The 12,709-nt window shown below is 43.3% G+C and overlaps 1 protein-coding gene across 5 annotated transcripts in view; it reads right to left on the bottom strand.

Moving 5' to 3' along the window:
* Positions 1–5,502: 5,502 nt before the first annotated feature.
* Positions 5,503–12,709, bottom strand: part of LOC116522333 (pleckstrin homology domain-containing family M member 1-like) — a 50,769-nt gene continuing 43,562 nt past the window's right edge. For all 5 annotated transcript variants that reach the window (XM_032237205.1, XM_032237203.1, XM_032237204.1 and 2 more), the window contains 2 exons: positions 9,595–9,752; positions 5,503–6,974 (listed from right to left, as the gene is read on the bottom strand). In XM_032237205.1, the coding sequence (XP_032093096.1) occupies positions 6,857–6,974; positions 9,595–9,752 (276 nt within the window). In that variant the 3' untranslated portion in view covers positions 5,503–6,856. The remainder of the gene's footprint in view (positions 6,975–9,594; positions 9,753–12,709) is intronic.

Raw genomic sequence — 12,709 nt, forward strand, 5'->3', positions numbered from 1 at the left:
ATGCACATTGTCATAACTAGGAAAATTGGTATTCCTTTTGCAATTAATGTTTGAGGCTGGGCATGGAAATATAAATCCATCCAACCGTTCAAAAAATACCAGCATTCCAATCAGGAAAATTTGGGTCGCAAAGGGGGCAACACATCTCATGATGCCCATCCCCTCTTGCTCGTTTTACCCAAGTGAGGGATGCCTTGGAATGTTGCAGGCAACAATTGAGGTGATTCTATGCAGTTACTAAGCAACCACATGTTATTCCATATAGAGGCTGCAGGAGAATGCCACTGCTGTGACATCAGTTTAATATTATTCCTGACATCATAGAATTCCCAGAACCGTGGCAACCATATAGGTAGTGACCTCTGTTATAAATAATGAGCTGATTTTATGATATCACTCAGATAATCACAAATGTTCTTGGGTCAGAGTCACAGTAGGGAATACTATCTGTTTCCATTGGAAAATCAGATTGTAAGACCAGGCTATTGTTCTCCAGGTACTAAAACAAATTACTGCATATCACTTATAGCTAGAAAAAAGGGGGATAAGCAATTGAGGAAGGAAAGTATTAGGACTTTAGCTTATATACCTCCCCGTAGTGCTTTGCAGCACTCTCTGGGCAGTTTACAATGTCAGCATATTGCCCCTAACAGTCTGGGTCCACATTTTACCAATCACAAAAGGATGGAATGCTGAGGAAACCTTGAGCCATTCATGATTAATACCAACTGTGGGCTGAGTTAGCCTGCGATAGTGCAGGTAAGATAATCATCCGCAGAAGAAAGAGCAGATAAATGATAAACATACATTCCTGTGAAACATACAGATATCTTCCTTCACCCAAAGTTTATTTATTGTATTTGTGTCACATTGCAAGCAACCCAAATCCTGGGAGTTTATATGATGAATACCATCTGTGGGACAATTTACAATAGTCATGGTAAATCTAAAAAACATAAAATCAACCTTGAGAATATTAAAAATTACAACTCAGGAAGGAAAAGAAAAAAAGCAGTAATAGCAAAAGTGATCTGAAGTAATTTAAATGTCTGAATACAATCTGGGACATCAGCCTGATTTCCAAAGGAAGAGTTTTCAAAAAAACAACAACAGTTATACTGGAAAGCAATCCCTCCTGGTTTCACATTTATCACATTGGGGATTATAAACACTAGGGATATTTGTGGGGAGGAGGGAACATGAGGATGGTATGTGCATTTAAGTGCCATGGCAAATAGAAACACCATTTTATCAAATGTCCTAACTAGTAAATGGTAGCTGGTGGCTTTGGGGTGATTAAATCATCATATGCCCATCATTTCACTATACTTGCTCTTGATAAACATGCCCTCCCCAGAATCTACCTTTGAAGAAAAGGAAGGGCCAGCACAAAAATAATGAAGGACTTAATTTAATGACTAATTTAAATTACTTGCCTGCATAATATACTGCCTGCATTTAAACATTGATTGATCTCTATCTGTATCCCTTGACAATTCTTATAGAGAAACTTCTCTCAGACACACAAACACAAGCATGCAGACCCTCACACCCCCATACAATTTTTTCTTAGTCCTGACAAGAAAAAGAGGAGAATGGAGGACTATAGGGGAGCTGGAATGGAGAGAAAGGTGAGAGAAAAACTGGAGAAAGGAAAAAGTAACTGGAAAGGAAGAAAAGATGTTACAAAAGAGGGGATTATAGCCCAATTGATTTTACCAAGGGTTCCGTTCTCAGAACAGGAGGGTAAAGAATTGAAGCGAGCCAGGCTTAAGGCTAACAGGTTTATTTCTAACAAGGTTGCCAAATGTGGCAGCTGATAACGTGTTCGCTCAGCTAAAGGCAACAGCTGAGACCCTGTTTGACAGCTCCTTTCATATGTGCTCTCAAACAGGCGACCAATCAGGAATGAGCATAACACCCTGTAGGGAAAGCAGACCAGAGGGAAAACTCCGGACACAACATTCCTGCCCACCTAAAGAGCGCATGCGTAGACCGCTAGGTAGGCTGGGCAGCGCCGAACCCGCCCAGCTGTTCTCAGTTCGACTTCAGTAGCCAGAGTAGGAGGATGGGTCCCTGTGGCTCCTGGCTTCGATGGATACTGCATCACCACTTCAGCTGATGTGTGCCTCGAGGGAACTTTTACACCAGCTGTCAAACAGGCGACCAATCAGGAATCAGCATAGCACCGTCTAGGGAAAGCAGACCAGAGGGAAAACTCCAGACACAACACAAGCCTAATCTCAAGGGCATCCATACTTTTCAATAGCAGTATTTGCCAGTCTTTGCATTTCTTACTAATTCTTTTCTTTTCAAGTTTCCCCTATTCTTAGCAACCCATTCCCTCAATTTACAATGACGTAGGTGTGGGGGTGGGGGAAATAATTGCCCTATTTGGTATTTATGATAGAAAGCTGTTATCTATGTTATTGAAAATATTAATTATAAATAAAGTATAAATTATAAATAAGGAAACAGAAGCTCCGTCAATAATCTGCTATTCTCCTTCCATGTTAAAATTGCACAAAATCATCTTTTCTCCTAGAGCTGTGATGGTGAACTCATGGCATGAGCCATATTTGCTAGCAGTGAGCTGTCAGATCCTGTGCGCATGTGCGTGCCAGCCAGCTGATCAGGAAAGCTTCTGGAGTTTGGGGAGGGCAAAAACTCTCACCTGCTTGGGGGCAGGGCAGTTACGCGCTCACGTGTGGGTTTGGGTTGAACATTCATGTGCAAGTGGGCGGGGCACATTGAACTGTGGGTGTGGGCATGTGTGCGTAGCTCATGCGCACACAATTTTCACATGCCTTTACAAAAAGGTTCGCCATCACTGTCCTAGAGGGTCTAGCTGTGAAAATGACAATTCAGTTGCCTAGGAAGAGAGAGAAGAAACATCTTGATAATTTATTTTACAAAGGCTGAATTCTTCAGTTCTCACAGATTTTTAATACAGTACATTTTGAAACATTCCAATTTCTTGATGCTTTCTGCAGAGTTTAACAGAAGCTGCAAATTGCGGAATGGGCTCCTTCCATTCTTTTCCCATCAACTTTCCCTGTAAGTTTTCACATGGATTTCTTGGATTGTTACCTATTGTTCAAAGAAAACCCATCTGTTTAGTTCCAAGCTAAGAGAGGGGCATTGGAAATAAAATAGAGGCTAGCTACTTAAGAAGGTCCATTTACTGTTGACCAGAACCATCAACAGCATGATGTTCTGGGGCAGCTGACCAACTGCTTGAATGAGTGGATGGATCTTTATAGGTTTCCGTAATGCTGCTGGGGGTTGTGCAATGTTTGAAATGCCACTATGAGTTGTCCAATATAGTGAGCTCTGTGTCTTTTCCATTTATTAACTAGTGGCTTAATCCTACCATGTCCTAAAGATCATGTCCTGTTCTTAGAATCTGGGTAGAGGATGTAAATTTTAATCCCATCACTATTTGTATGCGAATAATTAAGAAAGACTGGCTATAAGAACATGTTTCTCCATTTCTCCTTTGGGGAAGTATAATTGTTAGATTTGGATGAAGAATAGAGTCGAAGCCAGTTGGAATCAACAAACTCTTTATTTGCTACATACTAACTAACATGACAAGCTGCAGGCTATCAGCAGTCTTTTGTTCTGAGAGCTGTCAGCCTTCAGCCAACAGATTCAACGCATTTTCCTGCAGTTGGTCTGGGTGGCTGTTAGCCAATAGATTCAAAGTATTTTTCCACGGTCAGTGCAGACCGGAGTGGAAACCTCTGTCTGCACCTGCACATATACAACACCCCTCACTGCCTAGCTGGAGCTGACAATTCTTAGACCTAATGCTAAAGGCGTACTCTTCCAAGTAAGCAGGTGGGTGGCGCGTGCGCTCTGACTTATGGAGTTCTCCCATTCTCCTAGAGTTCTCTGGAGTGACAGTTGCTGATTCCCTCATTCGTGAGGAGCCATCGAGAGGAGAGGCCATGTGGCCGCAGCCCTCTCCTGAGTCAGTTTGGTTGAACCCTCATCCGGATTCAGCTTCGGCGGCAGTTGGGCCTCAGCGACAGTTGACTTTGGCAACATGGAGTTCAATCCACCCGGCACTGGGGCTTGGCCCCCTATTTTCTTTTCTTCTGCGTCATTTGTTGGTTAGGCCTTCTTGTTTAGTCGGCTGTGGTCAGTTCCTGTGAGGCAGATTTGAAGTTGATCAATGCGATGGTGCCACATCCTACCATCCTCTAGTTCCACATGATTGGAGTGTGGTCCCGTCACTTCCACAACTTGAGCCAGCAGCCAGGTGGGGCAGCCTGTGTAGTTGCGGGTATATATTGGGTTTCCCTGGTTAATGTTTGCACTTGGCTGTGATGGGAACCTCTGTCGAGTAGTCAGGATGTAGCCCATCTAGGTTAGTTTGTAGTCGGCAGCCCATCAGTTCCATGGGGCTCTTGTTTGTTGTGGCATTGGGCGTGACATGCTGTATCAGCATGTATTTGTAGGCATTTCGAGTAGGCACCCACCACAATTAGGAATGTCTGCCTGTGCATTGGTTCCGCGAAATCCAAATGTACTCTGGATCACGGTGTTTTGGGTGTTTTCCACTCTCGTGCCGATGCTAATGTGGATGCTGGCCTTGATTCTTGGCATGGCTGGCACGTGACCCATTCTGCGATATTACTGTCCATGTTCGGCCACCAGACATAGCTGCATGCCAGTGCCTTCATTTTTACTATTCCAGGGTGACCCTCATGTAATGACTGCAAGATGGGTTGCCTTAGTTTGGGGGGATCCCTACGTGCTTTCCCCACAGTAAGCAACCCCGTTGAACAGACAGTTCATGTTGCCGGTTGTTAAACGGCTTGAGCTCTGTGCTTACTGGTTCCTTGGGCCATCCCCTCCAGACACAGTTCAGTACCTGCAAAATTGTCTGGTCCTTGTGGACTGTCTACTAATTAAAGTTAATATAATTCATTATTTTGTACAAGGATCCCTGAGAAAATTGATCTCCCTCAAGCAAAATGCTGACAGATGCAGAACTGGAACCTGAACTAATACTATGTATCATATGGTGTTTCCTCTGTTTCTTGACTGAAGCTATGTTATTAGCTTTGCTTTATGGAAAAAAACAAAGTTTGTAGCAATACAAAAATAAATTCTTTAAAAATATATGATGAACATGGTGGAGGGAGCAGAAATGCTATGTCCACGATGACGCAGGCTAACTAAGAGCCATGGTGGCGCAGTGGTTAGAGTGCAGTTCTGCAGGCTATTTCTGCTGACTGCCGGCTGCCAGCTGTTCTGCAGTTTGAGTCTCACCAGCTGAAGATTGACTCAGTCTTCCATCTTCCGAGGTTGGTAAAATGAGGACCCAGATTGTTATGGGCAATATGTTGACTCTGTAAACAGCTTAGAGAGGGCTGTAAAGCACTGTGGAGCGGTATATAAGTCTAAGTGCTATTGCTATTCTGATGAAATATGTAATCATGATGATATAACTACATCATTACATATTTGTGAATCTTCATTTTTATTTAATCAGTTTGCTCCTCTACTTTTATTGGATTTAGAGAACACTTGAATGGATATGGTCAATATTTCAGCCTCTCTGAGTTTTATAGATTTTAAGAGGCAAACTACGTGCCCTGCTTCGCTAGAAACCTCAGACTGTGAGCGCGTGCACACAATAGCGTGCAGGTGTGCTGGCACCCATAACGCAAAGGACGCCCCCACAGGCGAATGCACGCACAACCCTCCCACACCCCATGTGCCACACTGCTCACCTCCAAGCTGAGCTTGGTATTTCCTCCAGGGGGCGGAGGCGTAAACCAATTTTTTGTACTATAATTGCTCTCTAAGAAAGGCAGGTCCTTCCTATTCCAGCTGTAATATCAGAATCTGCCTGGGGACAAGCATGTGCAGGGACCTGTTTTTTGGGTGTGCTAGTGATTATAGGACATATTTCTCAAGTGCTAATTTTTGTATTGTTGTAATTGTTGGGTATTTGAAGTATTTTAAATTTGTTCACTGCCAAGGGTCACTTATTGAGTAGGTCAATTGTGCAACTGAATGAATGAATGCAGTTTCTTCCAGAATCCAGGTTTCAACCTTTTATCGTTAGTCTTATTAGGATTCTCCGTGTCACATGTTCCTGAATACAGAATGTTATTGTTTGCTGGATGAACATAAACCCAAAAGAAGCCTATAGTTAGTTTGCAAATAAGCATTGCCAAGAAGTATTTATAAAATACATCTGTTATTTATTCAATAAAGTTAATTATCTGCATAGGAGAATAAAAGATAATATTAAAATCAAGTTTGGAATATGCCTATTGAGAATTTTTTTTTAAAAAAAGTGGAGAATAATAATAGCTTATTTATGAGAAGGTCACTTTGCTTGAAGAGGACACCAAGGATGGCATGCCTTCCTAAAGAATTCAGCAGCTATTTTGGCACAAGACATTTTAAGAGCAGTCTGTAAAGTGTAGAAGGCACAAGAAATCTTCTGGAAATTGCATTTGTTAAAAGTAAAATAACATTCCCTTTTCTCCAGCTATTTAATTCAAGAAACGTCCACTAAAATCAGTCTTCTTGGGAGATCTTGCTACGTATACCTTTAATATCCAGTATTCACCAAATGTCAGGATAAGGATGGATTTGCTTGGGAAGGCAGGAATAATGGGTGAATTCAAGGAAGTATCTCTGTGAGTTCCTTTCCCAGAGTTGATGGCAAGGTGCACTGGTTGTTGTAGGACTATAATCCAGACAGAAAGTGTGCAGCTGGCAGTGTTTTTCCATTGCTCCTAAGCTTCTGTTTTCCAATTGCCTTCTGGAGAATTCCAGACTCTTATCCAATTCCAAAATCTTCCAAAAAAGACTGGCACAGTTGAGATCATTTCCAAAGGAATTCTTGCAGTTGCTGGTGATATTTCTGTCGACGGACACAACGAGGGCAGAAACTGACATTTGCCTGACAACTATTGTGGAAGACAGTCTTGCACTCACTACACCTGTAAGGAAAAAGAAGTATATCAATTCTAGAAGCAACTCATCATCTGTGAGCAGTTAACTACTTGAGAAGGTCACGTTAGAGCTCAACAGCCAAGTTGGAATTGTAGTGCAACAGATTGGAAGGTATTAGATATTCTCTTTCTGTATTATTGGCTCCAAAGGCCAACCTCCCTCTTATAATATCTTTACATCTCAAGCGACAGTTTGTGCTGTGAAACTGGAATCACAAATCAAGCTATCGTATCCCTGTTGCCAGTCTTCCTCAACTGAACTCTTGAAACAACTTTCCACTCAGAGATTCCAGTTCTGTAAGAAAAAAAAGCTTGAAAAACTATGCTTTTCTCCCATGGTACTCAGATATCATTTCGAGAGAGAGAACCGATAACTTTACATACAACAGTATGGTGCACAAACTGTCGCAATCATTATCTGGTCAAAAGGAAGGAGGGGGCAGATATAGAAAGAAGCCCCGGACAACAGCTGAAAGGGGAAAAGCAGAGTCTAGGGTTAGAGAGAGTCTGCCAAAGCTTTGGGTATGCTGTTGAAGTCTCCAAAGTTATTAAATTGCATTTTTAATATCACTCAAGGGGAATATGTAACTAGAAATTCATCACATTAGTTAAAATTCATTTCAATTACACTAGCTATGAAATCAAGTGTGATGAAATTTAATTTTGGTTACTTTGGAGAGTAAGCTCCCAAAGAAATATGCACCCTCCCGGGTTACATTAGGTCAGTGTTTTTCAAACTTGGCAACTTTATGATGTGTGGACCTCAACTTCTAGAATTTCCCAGCCAATATACTGGGAGTTGAAGTACTTTAAAGTTGGCACGGTTGAAAAACTCTCTGTTAGATGGTTAAGTAATTTTACTAGCTATAAGGCAACTTTAAAACTATTTAACAGGTAGAGGGATAAAAGTGAGATAATTATATAGCTGCCTCTTTCTTCACATTTAGGCTCACGTGCCGCTTTCTCTTTTGCCTCTGGGAACTCTCCTTCTGCCTGACAGCTAAGAAGGGATTTTGAGTTTACTTCCTGTCTAAGCTGTGTTCATTACAGCTCATCACTGCTTATCATTCCGAAGGGTCCCTCAAATGACGATTACCTTTGTGTTGACTCTGCGGGCCACTGAGTGTGGGTGTGCCTCTGGCTGAGGGGGCATGCATGAGGAAATTATCCCCAGCTGCCAGCTAGGCAGGATGATGATTAAGGAAGTGGCTATTGCTGTGCTGCTACCAGAATCAAAAAAACCTCTCCAGAGTTACCATAAAGAGGCTTCTAAGAACATCTTGGTTCACAGGTAAATCGTCTGGCTCAGGAAGCAGGAAGTAAGTTTGTCTGAGCTTGGAGACATTCTTCCTGCTCTAATACATAGCCAAAAGGTTTATATAATTTTTGGGGATGAACAATTATATCTAAAAGCTGCTCAAAGACAGATCTGGTGAATGAAATCTTTTCAGGATTTTGACTGCCTCATGGAAGATGAATCAGCCTTCTTCTGATTGTTTCCCCAACCTGGAGACTCTCTGGATGTGCTTTGTTACTTCATATATAATCTAGTGGTCAAGGATGTCCTTCAGATCTGGAAAAAACATGGTGGGCTAAGATTATGCTTTAATTTTTTGGATCCCCTCAGTATTCTCTCTCATTTATATGCTTATAAGCATTCTGTTACTTATTATAATAGGTTTTAAGGACTTCATTAACATTTCAATCAATTATTCTGACTCTTTCCTGGTGTAATTCTGAATATATATACCGTATATCACAGAAGTGAATACTCCCTGTGTGTATGTGTTTGTGTGTGTGTGAGAGAGAAAGAGACAGAGACAGAGAGAGAGACAGACAGAGAGACAGACAGAGAGAGAGAGAGAGAGAGAGAGAATACACATACATATCTGAACAATGCCATTCTGGTCAGTTTATTAAAAAAAGAAAAAAGAACCACAATAAAACTATAATGAATAGCAATAATAAGTAATAGGCTAACATTTGTAATAAGTAACTTGGCTAACATTTGTACACTCCTCTGATGGGAACTTACATACCTTATACTCCAACACTGGAAGTTTTTAAGATGATATTGGATAACACTTTGTCTGAAATGGTATAGGGTTTCCTGTCTAGGCAGGGGGTTGGACTAGAAGACCTCCAAGGTCCCTTTCAACTCTGTCATTCTACTCTATTTCATCTGAACCTTGCCCCAATGGGCAAATGGGCAAATGACCATGTTTTAAAATTTTTACTAAAGGCCGTGTGTGTGTGTGTGTGTGTGTGTGTGTGTGTGTGTGTGTGTGTGTGTGTTGCTGGTGCTGGTGGTAATATCATCCCAAGGCACTGCTACTGAGAAGGCATGCAATCTAGGTCCTACTTCAAAGAGGGGATCCAAAGTCTGTCTACCATATTAGAGGAGGTGGGACAGGCAGCTGTTTTTAGGGGGTGTCATGGGTAGCTGTCCTAAGGTGTAACTCAAATAACTCAGTATTATGTACTATGTAGAATAGAAAAACACAGCACGAGCTCCAAGATATGGTCAATATATAGGGAAGAACAATATATTTTAGTTTCCTTAAAATGTGTATTCAGTTCTAGAGGAAGGGAGATGTGTACCACTAACCTGCTGGTTGTATCAAATTCAAAGGGAAAGATGATATCATTCTTGTTGCATATTTGGCAGATGAAGCCCCTCTGAGTACATAGATCACAGCTGTACACATGGTGGGAGGCAAATTGGATCAGCGATTGAAGAAAAGTTTCAAATATACCGTCTGCTATCTAAGAAGAGAGAAGGGCCATGAGCAATTGGTGGGGAGCAGGGAAATCAATTCTGTTTCTGCCTTCACAGGAACTCTCAAAGTATGGAACACAAGTTGTTCACCCAAAAATGGCCAAGGTCCTTATGATGCCAGTCCAGTGTTTCTCAACCTTGTCAACTTGAAGATGTTTGGACTTCAACTCCCATAATTCCCCAACCAGCATTTGCTGGCTGGGGAATTTGGGGAATGGAAGTGCAGGCAACTTCAAGTTGACAAAGTTGAGAAACTGTGCCAGTCTGATTTAAAACACTTGAAAGGCATGAAACAGCTGGTTTTGGTTGCTCCATGTCAAATCGGAATTCATTGCATTTCATATGTTTTTCTTCATGTATGAATTCAAATTTGGTAATATATAAGACTCTCTGTCCGGCAGCCAGCCCATAACTATAGAACGCACTCCTAGAGCAGCAGCTGCTGGAAGACTCGGCAGCTGAGTTTTGGCGTTTGGAAGCCGGAGAAGAAGTTATGCTCGGAGCGCTGCGGGGCCAGATCAGGCGCTTGCGCAACCCCCCTGTCCAGCTGGGCAGAGCTCCATGCACTGACCTCGGGGGTATTCCGAATATGTCAAGCCGCGGTAGCTGGGGAGCGGGCAAAGCGCCATGTGGCTTGGCGCCTTAGAGATACCCCCTCGGTCAGTGAATAGTGCTCTGCCCAGCCGGAGAGGGGGTTTGCCGGGCAGATGCTCGTGAGCGTGGTCACCCCATGGCTGATTCACCCGAAGCTGTGCTCGGCTGGTCGGGAGCCAGTTCACAAGGGAGCAGCTGCCCGGCAACCCCAAAACAATAAGCCTACAAAGCTGAAATTTGGCACGTAAAGCCTACAAACTTGAACTTTTGCATGTATGTTCCTCTTGGCTTCTAAGTGTTCGGTAACAAAGAATTTTTCAAATGACTATCAGAGCATTAGTATTTCATATTATTATTATTAACACACTCTGATGTTAAGGAGTTAGACGTTCTACTTCACCTCCCAACCTGAAAACCTGGAAGTGGGTGTGGCCACTCATTTGGCCTGCTGGCTGGGAGTTTGGAGAGGAGCCTGAGGGAGAGAAGGTGAGACGATACGTGGGGCTTCTGTGGGTCAAGCCTGAGGGAGACAAGGTGATAGGATAAAGTGAGCCTTCTGTGGGGTAAAACTGAGGGAGAGAAGGTGATAAGATAGGAGAGGTTTTTGTGGGGCAAGGCTGAGGGAGAGAAGAGGATAAGATAGGAGAGGATTCTGTGGGGCAAGCCTGAGGGGAGAAGGGAATAGGATAGAGGAGGATTTTGTGAGACAAGCCTGAGGGAGAGAATGGGGTAGGATAGGGGAGACTTCTGTGGGGCCAGGCTGAGGGAGGGAAGGGGAGAGGAGAAGTCGATGGTAATTACTCATTAATTTTCAAGCTGTGTCGATTTATTAAGCCCAATCACATAGTTTTGTAGCAGAGCAGGGGTATTCAGCTAGTAAGTTATATTAGCAATGATACCCAAGATAACGGAGGTAAGTAGGTCAGAATAGTACAACCCACTGTGGCCATGTTACCATTCGCAGAGGAAACTCGCCTTGGGACATTTCCTCACGGGGTAACTCAATGCCTTGCTGCTACCTGGCAAGCCTTCCTGGTTTCATTGCATGGAAAAGAGTCTTAAGGAATTTAGTTCTCCTTTTCCTGGAAGTCCTAGCCTTAGTGCCCCTGGAGAGGGATTCTCGAAGGGCTCTCTCTGCCTTGGAATCCTTGCCCATGCACTACTAGATCACCCATGAGTCCTGGCCATGCCGAGGCTGTGGGAAAGAACCAAACATTTTTTTCCCTCTGTTGTGAGACAGGTCAATCGTTGAGTCCAGGGGGACCCTCACCTTTCTTCACTGTGATCTTGCTCAGAGAGGTGATGCCAGAGATGATAAAGTGCTGCTGCCATCACTGTCTAGATGGGCAAATCAATGCATTGAGCCCTGTAGCGGGTGTTCCTCAGAAATTGCGCTTCATGCCCATCCCAACCCCTCAAGGCTGGCTGTGCTGCTCTCCCTCTCTGCGGGCACCAGATGGATTTCCTCAGTTCATCCCCATAATTACCAAAATAGAATTGGCAGAGCAGCAGTTTCTTTTTCACCTGGGCAAGCTGTGTCCCGATGGACTGGGTTGGACTTGGGGGGGGGGGATCCATCCCCTCATGTTCTCCTTTTTTTCTTGGAGTTCCACAGGCTCTGGTGAAGGAAGATCCAGTGTAGGCAGGGAACAAAGGAAGTGCAGCAAGATGGGCAAAGTGCAACCTCTGGGAAACACTTGGCAGGGTGCAATTCTTCATTAATTTGCCCATCTGGACAGTGCCAGTGGCAGTGGCCTATCGGCTCTGGCATCACCTCTCTGAGCCAAATGGCAGTGGGGGGAGATGGGGAACCCCTGGATCCAGGGGTTGATCTGACTCGCAGTGGAAGAGAAGGAGGCTCGGTGCTTTCCCACAGCCTCACTATGGCCAGGGCTCTCGGGGTGATCTGGTAGGTTGTAAGGGAGGGGATTCAAAGGTTGGGATAGCCTCAGGGTCTTGATACATCTCTCCAGAGGCACAATGTCCATGGAGTTGGGGTCTTCCATGAAAAGGACAACTAAATTTTCCAAGCCTCTTTTTCATGCAAAAAAAACCCCAGGAAGACTTGCAAGCGGTTGAGTTATTCCACATGCAAAAAATTAGGGCATGTCAAATTTTTTAACGTTCAATTTCCAAACATTAGGGATGTTCAAAATTTGTGATATGCCTTGGGGATTGTAAGGATATTTTGGTTACTTTAATATAATTTAGATGTGCTTGGTAAGTAACTACATAAATATCGTAACTTTTTAACATTTTGTTTGTTTCATGCAGATCAGAGTTGGTATCCAGCAGGTTCTGACCAGTTCTGGAGAACTGATAGCGGAAGTTTTGAGTAGTTCGGAGAACC

Source organism: Thamnophis elegans, chromosome Z (assembly GCF_009769535.1).
Source record: "Thamnophis elegans isolate rThaEle1 chromosome Z, rThaEle1.pri, whole genome shotgun sequence".
Classification (NCBI taxonomy): domain Eukaryota; kingdom Metazoa; phylum Chordata; class Lepidosauria; order Squamata; family Colubridae; genus Thamnophis; species Thamnophis elegans.